General features: G+C 40.9%; 2 protein-coding genes and 1 pseudogene across 2 annotated transcripts; 1 reads left to right on the forward strand and 2 right to left on the reverse strand.

The window, feature by feature from the left end:
* Positions 1-787: 787 nt before the first annotated feature.
* On the reverse strand, positions 788-8,165 carry LOC115675149 (aconitate hydratase, cytoplasmic-like; annotated as a pseudogene).
* Positions 8,166-9,050: 885 nt separating this feature from the next.
* LOC115675003 (ATP synthase gamma chain, chloroplastic-like) lies at positions 9,051-10,787 on the forward strand. The gene has a single exon (XM_030597569.2). The coding sequence runs from the start codon at positions 9,354-9,356 to the stop codon at positions 10,500-10,502; it is 1,149 nt and encodes a 382-aa protein (XP_030453429.1). The 5' UTR covers positions 9,051-9,353; the 3' UTR covers positions 10,503-10,787.
* A 1,763-nt stretch (positions 10,788-12,550) lies between these two features.
* Positions 12,551-20,362, reverse strand: LOC115667621 (calcium-dependent protein kinase 33-like). The gene is made up of 15 exons (XM_056317229.1): positions 19,679-20,362; positions 18,823-18,966; positions 18,515-18,667; positions 18,072-18,187; positions 17,644-17,811; positions 17,409-17,536; positions 17,072-17,171; positions 16,607-16,670; positions 14,970-15,113; positions 14,660-14,812; positions 14,218-14,333; positions 13,792-13,959; positions 13,555-13,682; positions 13,219-13,318; positions 12,551-13,015 (listed from the first exon to the last, which is right to left on the reverse strand). Exons 1-15 carry the CDS (start codon positions 20,304-20,306, stop codon positions 12,941-12,943), a joined length of 2,385 nt encoding a protein of 794 aa, XP_056173204.1. The 5' UTR covers positions 20,307-20,362; the 3' UTR covers positions 12,551-12,940.
* Positions 20,363-20,666: the final 304 nt, after the last annotated feature.

The following is a 20,666-nucleotide window of genomic DNA, read 5'->3' on the forward strand; positions in this document are numbered from 1 at the left end:
TAACAGACTAACATTTAGAGTGGGACAAGTGTCAACAAAGTGGAGCATTAAAATCCACCATCTTTTATAGTAGAGTACAGATTATTAGATAATTGAAAAAATTGTGGGTGTGCAACGATTTTAAAATAAAGTTTGCCTGCCTCCAAAAGGTTGGCTGCGTTGGTAAGGATGTAGGACTTGGGGTCCCAGGTCCCAAGTTCGAATCCCCTCTACCGCGTAACCTTATTATACTCTTGACTTACATAAAGGCTAGTTTGTAGGGCCAGATTAGCTCTCCTCCGGTTAGTGCTTGGCCGGTCGGACCCTTATAGTGCGGTCGGTGCGGGAGTCTGGATTATAAAAAAAAATAAAAATAAATAAATAAATAAAGTTTTCCCAATAGATACAACTATCCATGGCCACATGACATTCCAATTTCGGAGCCCAACTACGCCTAAAGGGCAACTGGGCTTTAATCTTCCAAACACCATTTAGACTACTAATTAGGCCCGCGACAAGAGCTTCAATCTTCCAAATTGTCGTTGTCCCAAGTAATATTTCGACTTTTCGACCAAAAAAAAAAGTAATATTTCTGACTTTTGATTCTGCCTGATGATTTTTAATCACTTACGTCGCAGTTCCAATACGTTCTTCGAATGCTTTACATCTTAATCCCCGCCACTCTTCCCCAAGTTCTTCATCAATCCAAACTAATATGTACAAGAAACCAAGGGAAATCTCTCACCTCTATTATTCCCGGGACCTCTCCAAAAGAATAAAAACGAATTGCTGCATTGAAGTCATAAGTTTACCGTTGAACCAGGCTTCGTATGACGAATGGTAGAATTCCACCATGATCAAAATATGCCAGCCAGATTGCTACGATGTATTCTCTCAAAACTTTTAGCTATCACTGCTCTCACCCCCTGATTAAGCTCATCATGCTTAGTGACACCGAACTCAAACAGAAAGGGAATGCTAAGAAAATTGAATATGTTGAGTTAAATCTAACATGACCTCACCAGGAGCATTGGTCCCTTGGCAGCCCAATCTCAAGAGCTCCCACTTCCATACTCAGCTCCTGCCAGGATAATTGTGTCTTGCCCAGCGACCTTGTACCTCTGCAAGAACACAGGCACGTCAGAATTTGAAAGGTGCAAGCATATTAAGCAACGATTCTCAGGACTCATGATGCAATAATCAATATTCAGCCGATCCAAGATCTGGATGTCAGCTTCAGAACCTCTTACTGAAAGGGAAATATTGACTTGATACTTGCATTTTATGATTCATGCTCTATAGTATTCCCTCCATGCAAAAGCAGTTCAATCATGAGTTTAGGGGCTTTGCCATCATGATAATATAATACAGATGAGCATGCCGAGCTTAAGAAGTTCACGTCTAAGTGTACATGCCATGGGGCTGTTAAGAGATCTGGCAAAAAATGACAACACGGAAGTGGGACCATGCATCTCAAATTTTATGACTCACCATAGCTGCATCATATACATACAGTTTCTCTCCTGACGGGATATGAATTGTCTTTGGACCCACTTCTCCGTTCAAGAGCTTGTTGAAAAGGCGGATATTGGCAAAAGTACCACATGCCATCACTTCATCGTTGCCTCGCCGGCTGCCATAAGAGTTAAAATCGTTTGGGTCCACTCTGCGTTCCAAGAGATACTTAGCTGCAGGGCTGTCCTCGTGGATACTTCCAGCTGGAGAGATATGATCAGTAGTTATGCTGTCTCCAAAGTTCAGTAGGCAATAGGAATCCTTCACTCCATGAGGACCGGGAGGATCCATGGTCATGTTCTTAAAATATGAAGGTTCGTGAATATAAGTCGAGCTCGGATCCCACGAATATAAGGTAGAGGAAGGTACAGAGAGCTGATTCCACATAGGATTTCCCCTTGTAATAGCCTCATAAGTGCTCTTGAACATGTCTGGCAACACATTAGCTTGAACAACCTACATCAGAGTAAAATGCATGTCCATTGGTCCAACTGTAAGAGATGGAATGCACCAAAGAATCAACCCTGTGAACTCAATAGGCATCTACCTCTGCAATTTCCTCATTACTCGGCCAAATATCCTTGAAATATACTTTCTTCCCATCCTTTGATGTTCCAATAGGTTCCTTATCAAAATCAATGTCAACCTAATTGAAAGTAGGAGTCAGCGAGTCCCCAGAAGCAATTGAGTCGTGAAAACTGCTTCTAACAAAGTACGCAATTTTGAATATATCAGGTCAACAGCTTAAAAGTAAATAAAAATGTGGTCAAATGTAAGCAAAAACCATATATTAAGGCTTTCGTGTGGCCATATTGGTATGCCAATGTTTAAAATGAAGGTTCCAAGGGAAATATTTAACAAGATATAAAGACATCAGGTAAAATTCCACCAGAGACATCTGCATGCATACCGTGCCCGCAAGTGCATATGCAACTACCAATGGAGGTGAAGCAAGATAGTTAGCTCTTGTCAATGGGTGAACACGGCCTTCAAAATTTCGATTTCCAGAAAGCACTGCTGCAGCAATTATATCTGCAAATAAAACCAAAAAAACTAACTTTGGCTGAACCCGAAATATCATGAAAATGATCTGCTTCAGATAAATAAGCAAACAGAATCATCAGCAGGTGGATCAAAATAATCAAGATTGACAAATAGATGGCACAATGGAAAGAACAGCGGAATAACCACACACATAACACACGCAAGCTCAGTTTAGTGGGCTAAGTACTCTCGAAAGAGAATGAAAAAATTGGTTGAGAAGAATAAACGAGCAGAACTGTATGATTTATCTCAATGCCAAGCAAGGAAGTAATCAAAGCTCGACCCATATGTTAAAAGCAAGATGAACCTTAGGGACTTTTCCAAGTCTTGTTTGGTGCTTGTTGCCTATACTTGTTACCAAGCCAGATGGATACAATTTGCATTTCCATTAGCATCTCTTTCCAAAAAAACCAGGAATTCTCAGATGAAACTCTCGCCCATGGAGCAACATTACTTGTTTATCTTATCTATTTCAGCAAAGAAAGGATTTTAATAGGCTATTAAGCTGAAGTTCGAGGTGCCAAAAGGGCAAGTGGCAAGATGGCACAACTTCATGGATACAATTCTTGCCTGCTGGAACTATATCTTCAGGGTACTTGCAATGACTCAATAAGCACTGCTAGAGTTTTCTTTATCCTGCTCATTAGGCTAACTCAGACTATCCGGATGATTTCGTTTATAGTCACATATTAATGCCCGTAGATTTAGATAAATACATATTTCAGACAAAGATAAGGCAATTTCAAGGCAAGAGGTCACTGTGAGGTTTTAATGCACATTATTTTCACACATTGGCCGCCTAAGTATTAAATAAAAAGAAACAAGTCATATGTACCATTGTCTGCAATTGCAGAGGCAACTGTTTTGTCGAGTTCTCCTGAATTTCCAACGCATGTAGTGCAACCATAACCAACTAAATGAAAGCCCTGCTGGTTCAGATACTTTCGCAAGCCGCTGCAGAAGCAAATGTTGGAACAATTCGTAATACGTTCAAATAGCTATCGAATTATCAGAAGATACATCCCGCACACCTCTTGAGCAAGTATTTTGTGACAACTCCCAATCCTGGCGCAAGACTTGTTTTAATCCATGGTTTAACCTGAGACACGCTTGTTCTTGTTAATCTCTTCTGTAACTAAGTTTATATGCCAAATCTCAATTTAGATGCTTAGAGTTAGGCCACCAGAAAAGTCCAAAGAGGTCAAAAAATTTGAGAATCGAAAACCAACCTCCAAACCAAGTTCACAGGCTTTCTTTGCAACAAGTCCAGCACCAAGCATGACACTAGGGTTTGATGTGTTTGTGCAACTTGTAATTGCTGCAATAACGACACTACCATTCTTAAGCTCTGCAGTTATTCCATGGAATGAAAATGGTACCACTCTATCTTGTGCCTCCTTTGGGACAGCAAATCCCTGAAATAATTTAAAGTGGGAAACAAATATGCAAAAGTCACATGAATCAACATTGAGATTAGGATGGTTAAAATTAAATTTCAGATGACAATATCGCTACACACACACACACACACACACATACATATATCAGACGAATAATCAGCAATATAGAATTTGCATTTGGAGGCAATCAACTAGCTTCCAGAATACAAAAAATCTATAAAGCTGAACAAACTTAAAGTTATACACATAAGAAAAACCTCCACACAAGGAGAGTTTCATCATAGTAAGCCATTACGCTAAAGAAAACTTATAAATGGTAGAAAACTAGAATCGTCCTAGAATACCCAAGCAAATTTCACAGAGCAATTACCTTGAAGCCAACTTTGTTATCAAGACAAGCATGCCAATCAGCCTTCATATCTTTCAAAGGAACTCGGTCATGAGGCCTTCGTGAAGAAATAAAGAAGATCATCATTGGGAACAGAAAATGATTAACGTGCAATAGAATCAATAATATTCATTACCTTTTTGGTCCCGCAACTGAAGGTTCAACATCTGCCAGGTCCAATTGAAGATAAGATGTGTATGCTCTTTCTTGTTGAGGCTGGAAAATCAAAAATAGTAAGCAGATGTGGTACATCCGCACCTTTAGATCACTTTTTCAACAAAAAGAAACGACAAAAGTCACCTCATTATAGTCAACAAACATCTTGTTTGCACGCAAATATGCCTCTATCATGGACACCTGAGACAAAACATAAATTACATGGCAAGACAGGTTAATCTTTCACAGAGAACGGGCACTAAATTTGTAAAATAAATCTATATCAAATCAGCTCACCGTTTCATCACTCCGTCCTGTTAACCTCAGGTACTGCAACGTAAGATGATCCACAGGGAAGAAGCCCATTGTTGCCCCATACTCGGGAGACATGTTAGCAATCGTGGCCCTGTCAGCTAGTGATAACCGAGCCATTCCATCACCTAAATTAAATATGAGGCGTACAATTGGTGTGAAAGAAATAAAACTATGGTGTGAAAATTCGATTTCCAGAGTTTCCTTCTCAATAACCCACCATAAAACTCAACAAACTTCCCGACAACACCATGCTTTCTGAGCATCTGGGTTACAGTTAAAACTAAGTCAGTGGCAGTGACACCATCACACAACTGTCCTGTCAACTTGAACCCAACAACGCCAGGCAATACCATGCTCATGGGCTGTCCAATACAAAGGATATTGGATCAGAGGAAGCAAAAGTTATCTCTAATCACATAGCAGATTATGCTTTCTCTTTGTCCCTACAGGAGTATTACATGCCAATGAAGGCATTTAGGACATTGATGAACTCTAAGAGAGATAAGTCCTCTTTCTTGAGGCTTCTATAATAGGATCTTAACAGAAATAGAGAAGAAATTACAATTTCCTCAAACTCGATTAACTGCACACAAATAAAGTTAGTAACTTAAGGTGTCTGGCCATCCTCCTCAAAGATCACTATATTTATCACTGCATTTCACACTCAACATCTAAGAGCATGCCATAGAGCTCATTATCTTATCGAGACTTCAAAAGAACATATTAATACTCTGGTTAAATCAAATCTGCTAACATACATCAGTCAAGATTAAACAATGGTGGGCATGAAGGGGTGTGGCAGAGAGAGGAAGCAGATATGTTGAAGTCTACCTGTCCAAGCATCGCTGCCTCTGCTTCAATTCCTCCCACTCCCCAACCAGCTACTCCTAACCCATCAATCATAGTTGTATGGGAATCAGTACCGACCACACTATCAGGGTACAGAATGCCATCAGTGTTAAAAACAACCCTTCCAAGATATTCCAGATTAACCTGAAAAATTTATCAAGGATATACCATTTCCACAAACCAAATTGATTAATGCGTTGCCCAGATTTTTATCCACAGGGAGAGAGAGAGAGAGAGAGAAGGGGGGGGGGGGGGGGGGGGGGGTCAAATTAAGTTTTATCCGTGGACCGCTGAAACATCCTCACCTGGTGGACTATCCCAGAACCAGGTGGCACAACAAGCATGTTATGGAAAGCAGTGGATCCCCACTTGAGGAAAGCAAATCTCTCTTTGTTTCTGTGAAACTCCAATTCCATATTAGCCTGCAAAGCATTCTCATTTCTGGCTACATCAACCTGAACAGAATGATCGACAACCAGGTCCACTGGAACCTGCAGGTGTGAGATATTGTAAGTCAATAGCCCCAATTATTGAATCCTCAAGATTTTAAAACAAACATTCAAATGTGACTACTCATGTTGGGATGCCGTTAGTTTTCTAGAGATCTTGACTCCATGTGAATTGCCATGTAGTTGATCGCTCTCATGAGAAACAGTGCAATTGCAAACTTCTATAAGCTTTTGTTTAGCGTAAAAACAAATCTTTGACTTCAGAGTACCAACGAAAAATAATTAAGGCCATGACTCAGCAAAAGTGAGCGTTCTTGTGCAAATAGCTTGAACTTTTATTTTCCCAGGTTTTGGTAGACGTGACAAATCATACATATAGGGATCACCTTGTAGAGGAAATAGTAATTGGAATTTGGAAATAACAAAAAATTAACAAATCAACTTGTTCAAAAGTCACCAACCAACGGATTGATCTTTTCAGGATCAATGCCAAGATCCTTCATGGCATCCCGCATGCAAGCAAGGTCAACCACCGCCGGTACTCCTGTAAAATCCTGTTCAACAACTCAGAAGCCTTAAAATGTGTAAAGCACAACCCAAAAAGCAAGCTACTGTCATCATATAATTAATTTTTAACCTGCAACAGGACGCAGGCAGGCTTGAAGTGGATTTCAACTTGCTTAGGTGATGTGTTCTCCCAGTCAATGATCTTTTCAACATCATCCTTGGTGACTAGGAAATTGTCGCAATTACGAATAGCAGATTCCAAGAGTATTCTTATAGAGTAGGGCAGCCTCTCTGCATTGTTCAGGAATGATGGCAACAACTTAATTGGACCCCAGGCAAGAATTGGATGAACACAGAAATCAATAGGGCGATATAATCTTAGTTTGCATTCAAGAAAATGCATTTTGAGGAATCCATAATTTTCATTTTTGCCAGAGAATTAGATTTGATTAGCAATGTAGTCTTTGGTGAACAAATTAAATGGACAAAAACTGGCAAAAGAGAATGTTTCTCAGAAAACGATTTCTACACTTCTACTTTTAGTTTGTGGCACGTTCAAAAGAACTTGATTTTTGTTGTTTTGAAAAGATCTTTGATGAGAACAGAGTAAATGCATCATCCATCAATGAAATTGATGCACGTACCTACTCGGGGATCGTTCAAAGCTGGTAAGCTATAAAACTTTCCAAACTCGCCACCTCCAGGCTTGGGAAGGCTTGTCAATATTCTCTTGAAAGCATGTTCTGGAGCTGGAATTCAAGGGAGGAAAATTGAAATAGGTAGCTTGGCATTTAGGACTTGCAAAATCATATCTCATCAGCCAGATAATCCGTGATCTCCACGTCTGATTTCATTCTATTATGAGTGCGGTACAAGACTAGCCCATGAGCGGAATTACTATGATCCTCGACCATCTATTCACCTATCAAAATTAAGTTATGCATGCACCCCACTTTCATGCAATAGATAATTGAATCCAATCAGATTTATAGCTAAGATCAATCATACAGAAAACAATACGAATTACCAACATGAGACTCTGGCAGAGGTTATGCGAACTAATTCATGAGTAATCCAGAAGAGACTAATTGAAAAGGCAACTCATAAATCACAAACTACATATGCAAGTAAACGCGCGCAACGGAAACAATTCCTTATATGCACTCCACATGCGACAGTTTATCCAAAAAGCACACCACAAAAAGCACCGGACGCAAAAGGCTTCCACGTGATCGTCCACTCTACACGGAGTTACACTTGACCGCAGACAAACATCACTCCTCCACTCAACGCCACCTCCATTAGAAATGCTCGCATGAGAGATGACAGTACGTCAAAATGTTCATCTATAATCCAACACCAGGACGATGACGGTCTCTTTGTTCTTATAGTGAAGTTACTTTTGGAGTTTATCTAGCTTGCACTTAGTTTTTAACATAACTGATATCGTCAATGGCGATCATGCTGAAAGCAGAGAGTCAACGGGAATCCCGTACGCGTAGTAGCGATCCTTCGCCGCAACCTGTCGACGACCGGAGCACCGCTTCTAATCCGAGCGCGTAGCCTCGGGCAGCGGAAGCTCCGATCGGCGCTCTTCGGAACGGAAGGCGGTGGGGGGGAGGACGACGAGGAGGAGCGAGCGGTCCCGGCGAGAGGACGCCGCGGGGGGGAGGAAGGAGGCGGCGGCGGAGGAAGAGGGAGTCCGGGGGAGAGGAGCGGAGGCGGAGCGAGCTCTGGAGATGGCGAGGAGGGAAGGAGGAGGGGACGGGGAGGCGAGGGCGTGCATGGCCGATGGAGATGGAAGGGCGGGCGAGGGGTTTCAGAGGGAGAGGCGAAGGAGGAGGGAGTGGGAAAGTGAAGGAGAGCGGAAGAAGAAGGTGCGAGAAGAAGAGAAGGAGAGAGAAGAAGGGGTGGCGAAGGCGAAGAGGGAAAAACTTCTTCGTTTTCTGTTTTTTTTGTTTCGCTTCCGCCAAATCGAATAATTTCGAAGGGAGGGGCCTCGCGTTCGGGCACGCGCCCGATTCGCGCGGGGTCATTGGAGCGTTTAGCCAGGGAACCCTCGTAAACGAACGGGATAATTACGCAAATAATTTTTAAATTTGTGTAACTTAATTCATAAATTTTTAATTTAACCAGTATAATCTCTGACCCTTAATTTAATATACGATATCATCTTTAATTTTTAGTACATGCACAAGATTATATTAAATATGTATTAAAAATTTAAGGATCACACTGAATAAATTAATAGTTCGAGAACGATGCTGTACTTTAGGCTAAAATTCGGGATTATTATCCTTTCATTTGCCTAGGCAAAAAAGGAAAAAAAGAAATTAAACGGACGAGAGATGCAGATTATAAAGTTTAATGGATCAAAGTTTACTCAAATTTGACGAATTATTTTCACTCTGACTAGTCGGACTAGAGCACTCGACGATACAGAATACAGAAACTAACGGAACCAAAAAAGGAAGAAAGCAAAACGTAATCCCACTCCTCAGTCTTGGGTCGGGGCGATACAGAAGCCAAGACGGGAGCACGTCTCCGCCGGCTGGCGCGGCGGAGGCACCGTTGGAGGCATCGCCGGAAAAGTACAGTAGCATCGCCGGCATTCCCAGTTTCTCTTTCCGGTATGTTCAGGAACGAATTCATTTTGACCCTTTAAACTGCTCTCACCATAAACCCTCTCTATCCCCTCGAGCCCCTGGAGATTAGTTGCTGCGAAGGAAAAGATCGAAAACCCACAAAACCATGCATTGCTCCAATCTTAACCCGTGGATCACCTCAAGACCACCATTTTCGGACACATCTTCGCTCGTCTCTCAACTTCGCCAAAACCCTCTTCGCGTTTCTCTTCCAATCTCGCCATCAAGTGCTCCATCTCCAACTCATCAATCTTCACTCTATGCACCAATTCGTTGCGGTCTCCGAGAACTCAGAGAACGAATTGAGTCCGTGAAGAGCACGCAGAAGATCACCGAAGCGATGAAGTTGGTGGCCGCGGCGAAAGTCCGGCGTGCTCAAGAAGCCGTGATCAATACAAGACCGTTTGCTGAAACCCTAGTGGAATTCCTGTGCCACATGAATGAACAGCTTCAAGGGGAGGATGTAGATGTTCCTTTGACAATCATCAGGCCCGTAAGGAAAGTCGCTCTCGTTGTTGTGACTGGTGATCGGGGTCTTTGTGGTGGATTCAACAATGCGGTCCTCAAGAAGGCCGAGACCCGGATCGTGGAACTGGAAAATCTTGGATTGGACTACACCTTGATTAGCATCGGAAAAAAGGGTAATTCATATTTTAAGCGCAGGCCTCATGTTCCAGTTGATAGGTTTATAGAGGGAGACAGTTTTCCTACGGCGAAGGAAGCCCAGGTGATTGCGGACGATGTCTTCTCATTGTTCGTTAGCGAAGAGGTCGATAAAGTCGAGTTAGTGTACACTAAGTTTGTGTCATTGATCAAGTCTGATCCGGTTATCCATACTTTGCTTCCTTTGTCGCCCAAGGGAGAGGTGCTTGATGTGAATGGAAATAGTGTTGATGCCGATGGGGATGAGTTATTCAGATTGACTACTGAAGAAGGGAAATTGTCAGTTGAGTGGGAGCAAACTGAGAAGAGGAACAGCGAGATTTCGCCTCTGTTGCAGTTTGAGCAAGACCCTGTTCAGATTCTCGATGCTATGATGCCTCTGTATTTGAATAGCCAGATTTTGAGGGCATTGCAGGAATCAATTGCCAGCGAGCTAGCTGCTAGGATGAATGCCATGAGTAATGCGACCGACAATGCCGTTGAATTGAAAAAGAATCTCTCAATGGCTTATAACAGGGAACGGCAGGCAAAGATTACAGGGGAATTATTGGAAATTGTGGCTGGAGCTGAGGCACTAACAGATTTTGATTAATTTGGAGGCTTGAGGCACTTACAATTTTCATTTATTAGGAACATTTCTTCTTTTCATGGCTAGATTCCCTCTGCTATCTGCACATACTTTTGCCGACACTTGGAGGATTAATTGGCTGATTGTTGAATTGACAATAATATCTGAGCGGAGAAGGTAGTCTCTTTTTGTTTCATTCTTTGTGCTCTGGCTGGGAAGAAAAACTCTTTGCCATATTTTGGTTCATCGCAACTTCACAAAAAGAATTAGCTGTATGCCTTTGTCGATCATCATTATTGTATTATCTCATTCTTTCTTCTCTACTAAATGCTAACCTAAAGTCATTACATTGAAGACCCGAATATGATGCTTTCTAATTGCTGCAGTTAGTTAGAGTAATATGATGCCCGGAGTGCACTTTTAGGGAATGTTTTATGTTGGAATTTTTCTGGTTAATCTCTCATTTAGTAGTGGGATCATTCAACATTTATCTGCTCCCTGGAGAAACACTAGTTACTGCCATTGCTGGAGTGTGATCGGATATTATGTAGTTCAGTGGCTGTTTGGTCAAATGGGCATCAACAAAATGAGAAGTGTATACTGTGTGGCTGGCAGAATTGGTGCTATGGGTGGCATATTTCTGATAGCAGTTTTTTAGGGAAGAGAAAATTGGCCATGGCGGTAAGCACTCCACCTTGTTTGCTCTTTTACTGGTATTTAGTTAGTAATGAGGATCATACATCTCATGGATGGACATGTTCTCTCCATTTTAAGTATCGGGAGGGAAATACTCAAAGGTGCCGATTTCATCTTCAACTTTCTCTTTACTTCCTTCTGCCTGGCAAATCTATTGACAATTGTAATCATAAGAGTTGACAATCCTCCTCCAGCGGCCTGACTTGCACTGCCCGGAGTTCTGGATGAACTTAAGGAGGGAGCTTCTCTAGTCGATTCCTTACCCTGCCTTCTCTACTTGCTCTCCTGCATTCTGATAAGTTTGTCTGCAATTATATGACCGATAAAAGAATTGAGAGTAACAGAAGAGATGGGAAGTAGAGACTAAAAACGATGGAGAGTGCTCGATATATTTTGTTGTGGGAGAGAGAATTATTGGCAGAAAAACAGACCTTAATTTGCTATGGCCTTACCTCTTCATGGTTTGTGCCAGCGAGTGTTTTTGGTTTCTATTACCTAACTGATATCGCGCTTAAGCATTACCCTTTCATGGCAGCTGAATTTGCAACCAACTGAAAGGCCACATTGACAGAAACTGTAAGCGATGCTCGTCAATGGATTATGTTGCAAAGAGCTCAACTTGTGTACATGCGATGATGGATTAGCCGCTGTAAGACAAATTTAGTGCAGCTTTTCTGAACCCTTTAACACTTTAAGCCTGGTGTGCTTACTACTATAATTTCTGGAGATGCTTGCTTTTATGTGGGTTCTGTAGAATCCTGAATAATCTGGTGGCTTTGACTGCTGGGGAAGTTGTTAGGTTGTGTTTTTCCTCCTTTTGGTTTCTCTCTGCTGTTGTCTAGACTTGTAAACTTAAATGGGATCTTATCGTCCTTTGTGGAGGATGGGATTTGGAAGTTCAGATGTTGATGTGATAACTTCTCATGTTGATATGTTCGTTCAATTTCCAAAACATGGTGTTGTGATTTAAGGGTCAAGAGAAAACCTCCCATGATAAAAGAGGCGGGGTAGATCTATGGAGGCTTGACCAAATTAATGTTTATCGTCTTCATCCGACCAACTTTAATTGCCATATATTCGTGATTAGAAAGAACGTGAGAGTCTAATATGGATACATAGAAATTGCGTGCGTAGGTAATGAAAGAACCATGAAAAGTAACTACCGGTGCAGCATGTTTTGTGATTTCTCCATTTCATACATATAAGAGTTCATACTGTTCTCCCAAGGCTTTGAGATGTCTAGAGAGAAGATTCTCATCCTGTCTTAGGAACGAACAGAATGTCTCTATTTAAAAAAACGTGGTAACTTCCATCAATTACTTCAATTATGGTAAACCTTGAGCAAGATGACAACAATTCGAACTATCAATCAGAAAAAAAAACTGCAAGCAAAGTCAATGTTCCTCCGTACTCGGGTTTGCCACTCTCAGGTTTCGGAATCATGAAGCTTCAAAAGAGAGGATTTTACCATTATTTACAACAGTAAAGAAGCAGCTTCTTCAGCCAGGCTGTGTTTTCAAATGACATCTGCTCTCACAGTGATCTTCAAGAAATTAACAGTACAAAAATGAACCGTACGAAAGGCCCAAAAAAAATGCCATGAGTTGCGTGCCTCTATTTGGCATCTCAGGCGAACAAAAATAAATCTCGAAGCAAAATCAACTTTCCAGGTCAAGAAACGGCTTCCAAATTTTAGATTGCATAACTTCAATTTACAATAGTTCATCTGTAGACGTGAAAGGGCACCCGTAGTTGTTGATTGGTGCCTAGAAGAGTCTCCCCTGGCGTTGGTTGCCACTTCTCATCATTGCGCAGAACTCCTGGTAGTTGATTCTACCGTCCTGCCAACACAGAAGAAAACGTATAAGCTCTTGATGCTAAAAGGAGTATGCGGTTACTTTTGTGGGACTTCCGTAGTTTCCAATTTCATTGTCAGTGAAGAAAATAGAAGTGTTCAACAGGATTAGCTTTCTAGAAAGTTGGAAAACGTCAATACCATTTTCAAAACAAAAGCAACCTTAAATCCAAAGGAAATCAAACTCACATTGTCTCTGTCAACTTTGGCTATGATATCTTTAATGGTGTCTTCATCTCCCATTCCATATCCTCTCATGGCAGTCTCAATTTCATCCATTGTGATGAACCTGCGAAAATCAAGAAAATAATGATATCACTTGCGTCAGTAGTTGTTTTTACACTTAACGCAGAGAAGGAAGAACTTCAAACTTCAAATAGAATTTGATGCATGAAATGCCTTCGATAGATTGTGGGTATAACCAAGTAGATCCATATTCAATGTCTGGAGAGATGGACCATGAAATTCAGAGAGACACAAGTCCTGATTCTTGAACAGTTTATGACGTGGGAAGGGAACACTTGCCCACTATTATCCTTATCGAAATGCTGGAAGGCTTTGTAAAGATGTTCATCACTCTCTAGCTTGGGTCTATCCATTGTAGCTGTTATGAACACAATGTAGTCAATACTTCCGTTTCCATCTACATCAACCTGAAGTACAGAACAAGGATATCAGTCGCACCAATTCAAACTCCTCACACCAAAAAAAGAGAAAAAAATCAGGTTGAATAAGTTGGACACTCCATAACATATATCTTACTGCTTCCATCAGCTGCTTCACTTCTGCCTCTGTGAGCTTCGATCCAAGCCAAGCCAATCCAGTCTTCAGCTCCTCATAGGTGATCGTGCCACTCTTGTCGGTATCCATATTCGCGAACATTGCTTTCAACCCTTGAATATCTTCTTCAGATAGATTTTCAGAGATTACCTATTTTCATTTTACAATAGCAAAATCATTAGCATGAAATGATTGCCTAGTCAATCTCTGTACTAAATTAAGACTTGGAAATAGCAATTTGAACTAACATACTGTCAAACAATTAGCAAACACAAATAATTTGAATTTGGAAACACGGGAAACACTCCCATCCAGAAACAATCCTTCAGTGACACTTGTATACTCTTTCAGCAAATACAAATAGGGACATAAAGAAACAAGATGCACTCCAATAATGCAGGGACTAACCTTTAATGCAAGTTTCTTCAACTTGTTCATTGCTCTGAATTGCTTCATTCTTGAAAGGACAGCACTGTCTATTGGCTTGTCTGATGCATTTCCGCCTTCCTTAATCCAATGATGCTCTGCATGAGACAGAAATATCACAGGGTTGATCAGAAGAGAGTATAAGCTTCTAATGCCCCAGCAAGTTTGACATTTGGACTATATCTAGAGAAATAACATGCCAGAAGAGGACTCCTTCTTTCATTGTTTAGTAGAAAGAATCTTATTAGTCATAAACCCAGGCTTAGATAATAGAGCTAGCATTTCTCATACTTCATATATTGCGAAACAATTATATCCCTGATAGAGTAGCATGGAGGATTCCAAGTCAAAATGATTCCTATAAAATTGACTGACATAAAAAATTTCTAAGAGCATGTGTCTTGTAAGGCAGAAGTAAAATCACCTAAAACCTGTGCAGAAGTAATCCTTTTATTCGGGTCCTTCGTTAACATTTTCTTGACCAGGTCCTTAGCACTAGTGGATATAGTTGGCCATGGTTGACTTTCAAAATCAGTATCTCCTTGCAGTATCGCGTCATATATCTCCTTCCCAGTTTCTGCAATGCGCACTTATTAGATACTACCGATGCCAAAATCATGCACCAGTTTACCGTCTGGCATGGTTCTGAAGAAATGATTGCACTACATGCTCCTAAGAGCATGAAGAATCACGTAAGGAAACAAACGGAAAAGAGAAGGATATATAGTCTTTACCAGCCCAGAATGGAGGCACGCCACTGAGTAGGATATAAAGTACGACTCCTGCACTCCAAATGTCTATTTCCTTCCCATGATTGCGCCGCAAAACCTCAGGAGCAACATGGTAAGCACTCCCGACAAAATCCCGGTACTCCTTGCCTGGAAAATTAGTTTAAAAGGTAAGCAATGGAAACAGTCACAAAAACCATATGCATAATTATGCTAAGTACATATCCAACTTGATTTCTTCTAAAGTTTGAGAGCTATAACAGAACATAAAGCTGAGCCTAACTGCAGAGTTACTTTCGTCAGCAACCAGCAACAGCGGATCTCAGTTGTACACCACATCAATTTTCACTGGGGGAGGGTCTGTTCTTGACGGATTGGGGGGAGGTTTTTCACCCGATTTCATTCTCTTGCAGGTACAGTTGGTATAATTTTTTATTTTTCTTTCACAGTGATCTTCAAGAAATTGATTACCACTTTCTGGTCCAGGCCGGCCTCGTGAAGAAAGACCAGATCAAGATTCATGGTTTCTAAGAGAGACCAGGGTTCATGATCGGTCACTGTGTCGTGTGTCTACTACTATAATTACTGGAGGTGCTTGCTTTTATGTGGGTTCTGTAGAATCCTGAATAATCCGGTGGCTTTGACTGCTGGAGAAGTTGTTAGGTTGTGTTTTTCCTCCTTTTTGCTTTCTCTTTGATGCTGTCTAGACTTGTAAACCTCAATGGGATGTTATGATCCTTTGTGGAGAATGGGATTTGGAAGTTCAGATGTAGATATGATAACTTCTCGTGTTGATATGTTTGTTCAATTTCCAAAACATGGTATTGTGATTTAAGGGTCGGGAGAAAACCTCCCATGATAAAAAAACGGCGGGGTAGATCTATGGTGGCTTGACCAAATGAATGTTAATGTTCTTCATCCTACCAACTTTAATTGCCATACAATCGAGATTAGAAAGAACATGACAGTCTAATCTGGGTACATGGAAACTGCCTATAGGCAATTAAAGAACCATGAAATATAGCTGCCCGTGCAGCATGTCATGTTATTTCTACATTTAATCCATACAAGAGTGCATATGTGTTTTCCTACGGCTTTGAGATGTCTATAGAAGATTCTCATCCTTTCTTAAGAACAGACAGAATGTCTCCATTAAAAAAAATGCCGTAACCTCCATCAATTACTTCATTTATGGCAAACCTTAAGCAAGATGACAACAATTCGAACTATCAATCAGACAAAAAACTGCAAACAAAGTCAATATTCCTCCGTACTCGGGTTTACCTACCAATCTCAGGTTTCGGAACTATTAAGGTTCAAAAGAGAGGACTTTACAATTATTTACAACAGTAAAGAGGCAGCTTCTTCAGCCAGGCTGTGTTTTCAAATGACATCTTCTCTCACAGTGATCTTCAAGAAATTGACAGTACAAAAATGAACCATAGGAAAGGCCCAAAAAAATGCCATGAGCTGCATGCTTCTATTGGCATCTCAGGCGAACAAAAATATATCTCGAAGTAGAATCAACTTTCCAGGTCAAGAAACAGCTTCCATATTTTAGAGTGCTTAACTTCAATTTACAATAGTTCGTCTGTAGGCGTGAAAGAGCCCCTCCTAGTTGTTGATTGGTGCCTAGAAGAGACTCCCCTGGTTTTGGTTTCCACTTCTCATCATTGCACAGAACTCCTGGTAGTTGATTCTGCCGTCCTGCCAACACAGAAGAAAATGTATAAGCTCGTGATGCTAAAAAGAGTATGCGGGTGCTTTGTGGGACTTCCGAACTATTGTCAGTGAAGAAAATAGACGTGTTCAACGGGATTAGCTTTGTAAAATGTTGGAAAATGGCAATACCATTTTCAAACGGCAATACCATCTGGAAAAGAGGAAACCTAGAATTCATGAAAGAGTTCTTTGGTTTTACTGAGCATAATCATTAATAGGGAACAAAGCGATGAAGGAGCACAAAATGTGCCGAGTGAAGATTCCACAGAAAAGCAAGGATAAAATTAAAAGATATGAATGCTCACAAGACTTGTAGGGGAAAACATAAACCAGAAATTTTTTTCCAAACAAAAAGCAACCTTAAATCCAAAGGAAATCAAACTCACATGGTCTGTGTCAACTTCGGCCATAATATCTTTAATGGTGTCTTCATCTCCCATTCCATATCTTCTCATGGCTGTCTCAATTTCATCCATTGTGATGAACCTGCAATAATCGAGAAAAAAAATAATCACTTGCGTCAGTAGTCGTTTTTACACTTAACGCAGAGAAGGAAGAACTTCAAACATTAAATAGAATTTGAGACATGAATTGCCTTCGATAAATTGTGGGTATAACCAAGTAGATCCATATTCAATGTCTGGAGAGATGGACCATGAAATTCACCGTGACACAAGTCCCGATTCTTTAACAGTTTATGACATGTGGGAAGGGAACACTTACCCACTATTATCGTTATCGAAATGCTGGAAGGCTTTGTAAAGATGTTCATCTGACTCTAGCTTGTGTCTATGCATTGTAGCTGTTACGAACTCAATGTAGTCAATACTTCCGTTTCCATCCACATCAGCCTGAAGTACAGAACAAGGATATCAGTCGCACCAATTCAATTTCCTCACACCAAAAAAAAAATAAAATCAGGTTGAATAAGTTGGGCACTCCATAACATATATCTTACTGCGTCCATCAGCTGCTTTACTTCTGCCTCTGTGAGCTTCGATCCAAGCCGAGCCAATCCAGTCTTCAGCTCCTCATAGGTGATCGTTCCACTCTTGTCGGTATCCATATTCGCAAACATTGCTTTCAACCCTTGAATATCTTCTTCAGATAGATTTTCAGCGATTACCTATTTTCATTTTACAATAGCAAAATCATTAGCAAGAAATGATTGCCTAGTCAATCTCTGTACTAAATTAAGACTTGGAAATAGCAATTTGAACTAAACACGCTGTCAAACAATTAGCAAACACAAATAATTTGAATTTGGAAACACGGGAAACACTCCCATCCAGAAACAATCCCTTCAGTTACACTTGTATACTCTTTCAGCAAATACAAATAGGGACATAAAGAAACAAGATGCACTCCAATAATGCAGGGACCAACCTTCAATGCAAGTTTCTTCAACTTGTTCATTGCTCTGAATTGCTTCATTCTTGAAAGGACAGCACTGTCTATTGGCTTGTCTGATGCATTTCCACCTTCCTTAATCCAATGATGCTCTGCATGAGACAGAAATAGCACGTGGTTGATCAGAAGATAATATAAGCTTCTAATGTACCGGCAAGTTTGACATTTGGACCATATCTAGAGAAGTAACATGCCAGAAGATGACTCCTACTTTCATTGTTTAGTAGAAAGAATCTCATTAGTCATAAACCCAAGCTTAGATAATAGAGCTAGCATTTCTCCTACTTCATTTATTGCGAAACAATCATATCCTCTGATAGAGTAGCATGGAGGCTTCCAAGTCAAAAGGAAATCTACAAAATTGACTCACATCAAACATTTCTAAGAGCATGTGTCTTGTAAGGCAGAAGTAAAATCACCTAAAACCTGTGCAGAAGTAATCCTTTTCTTTGGGTCCTTCGTTAACATTTTCTTGACCAGGTCCTTAGCACTAGTGGATATAGTTGGCCATGGTTGACTTTCAAAATCGATATCCCCTTGCAGTATCGCATCAAATATCCCCTTCTCTGTTTCTGCAATGCGCGCTTATTAGATACTACCGATGCCAAAATCATGCACTGCTTTACCGTTTGGCATGGTTCTGAAGAGATGATTGAACTACGTACTCCTTAGAGCATGAAGAATTATGTAAGGAAACAAAGGACAAAGAGAAGGATATAGCCTTTACCAGCCCAGAATGGAGGCACGCCACTGAGTAGGATATAAAGTATGACTCCTGCACTCCAAATGTCTATTTCCTTCCCGTAATTGCACCGCAAAACCTCAGGAGCAACATAGTAAGCACTCCCGACAATATCCCGGTACACCTTGCCTGGAAAATAAGAGGTAAGCAATAGATACAGTTAAAAAAGCCATATGCATAATTATGCCAAGTCATATCCACTCAATTTCTTCTAAAGTTTGAGAGCTATAACAGAACATAAAGCTGAGCCTAACTGCAAAGATACTTTCGTCAGCAACCAGCAACAGCAAATCTCAGTTGTACACCACATCAATTTTCACTTGCAAGCAACAACTGCCTTTCAAGCATCTAGCGTTGTACAAGAGACATCAGGGACCTGCTACAATCTTTGACAGGAATAAACAACACAAGTTTGTGCCAAATACTACTCTTCTGTAGAAAATCATGCAGCAACTCAGCATCTAACCTCCTAAAAGAGGGTAGTATACAATGTGTCGAAATTCACATCCTTGTCATAAGAGTAAATTCACTCCCAGTTCATTGATTTGCCAAAACTTAACTAGAGTCAAGGAATACGTATACTTACGAATAAATTATCAGCTCATTGCTATACCCTTCGCATGTAATAATCTTACATGCACTCTAGACTCCCTGAAGAACTGACTGGCACCATTCTAACATTTTATCACCAAGCTGAAGGTTCGATACATCCTACAATTGCAAACTATTTACCACTTCACTTCCGAAAGTGAAAGCTGGTCCATTTCATTCCATAATACCAGTCGGCAGTCATGAACCAACCAAACAGGAAGAATTTGTAAGCGAAAAATAGAATATTCACCTTCTTCGATGAACACGGACAATCCGAAATCTGTAGCCTTCAAGTGGGCATTCTCATCCTTGCTAACCAACAAGAAGCTCTCGGGCTTGAGATTCCTATGCATAACACCCATGAAATGGCAGGCATGAACAACATTGACAATCTCCCTACAGACTGTAGCCGCTGCTCTCTCGCTGTAGTGACCCTTGGCGATGATCCTTTCGAAAAGGTTGCCACCGGCACAGAGCTCCACTACAAGGTGGACCGATTTCCGGTCCTCATAAGCACCCTTGAACTCCACTATATTGGGCTGGCCACTCAAATGCTGCATGATCTGAATCTCCCTTCTCACGCTCTCCTTATCATTCTTGCACACAAGCTGCCTCTTTGAAATGGACTTACAAGCATATTGCCTACCAGTGGAAATCTCAGTACAGAGATAAGTGACATCAAACTGACCTCTACCTAGTTCTTTCCCAAGTGTATAGTAAGACTTGACATCTTCATAGGGCTGGCCCAGGATTGTGTCCAACTTCTGGACTGGTTTGGGGTGCTGTTGTTCATGGGGTCTCTGGTCATTCGCACCCCCAAATCTGTACCCATTTTGCTGTGGCTCTGGAGCTTTGTCCTTAGTGAGACAACAACCCATGTCTTTATTTCTCTTCGGAGAGAACAAACAATGATCAGATACGGAGGAAAGATAGGATTCCGGAATCAGGAATTGTGCAGAATGCACTGAATTTCGAGGGAAACAGAGAGGGAAGGACAGATGATTCGAGAGATGAACTGAGAATGGGAGAGAATAAGCGGAGGTTGCGACAAAACAAGGTAGCTTTGGATAGTGATTTGGGAGATTTTCAAGGAAAACGTGTTCGAGAATTGAGAGAAAGTCAAATTGTGATTGGAACAGAACACCGCTTCATCAAGGACTCTTTAAAAAGACCTTGGTCAACTGTTCAATTGAGTCAAGATATTGTCTTTTCCTGTACTAGGATGTCGTGATATAGAC

The sequence above is a fragment of the Syzygium oleosum genome, unplaced genomic scaffold (genome assembly GCF_021117445.2).
Source record: "Syzygium oleosum isolate NSW1041296 unplaced genomic scaffold, Sole_v2.1 Sole_v2.13, whole genome shotgun sequence".
Classification (NCBI taxonomy): Eukaryota; Viridiplantae; Streptophyta; class Magnoliopsida; order Myrtales; family Myrtaceae; genus Syzygium; species Syzygium oleosum.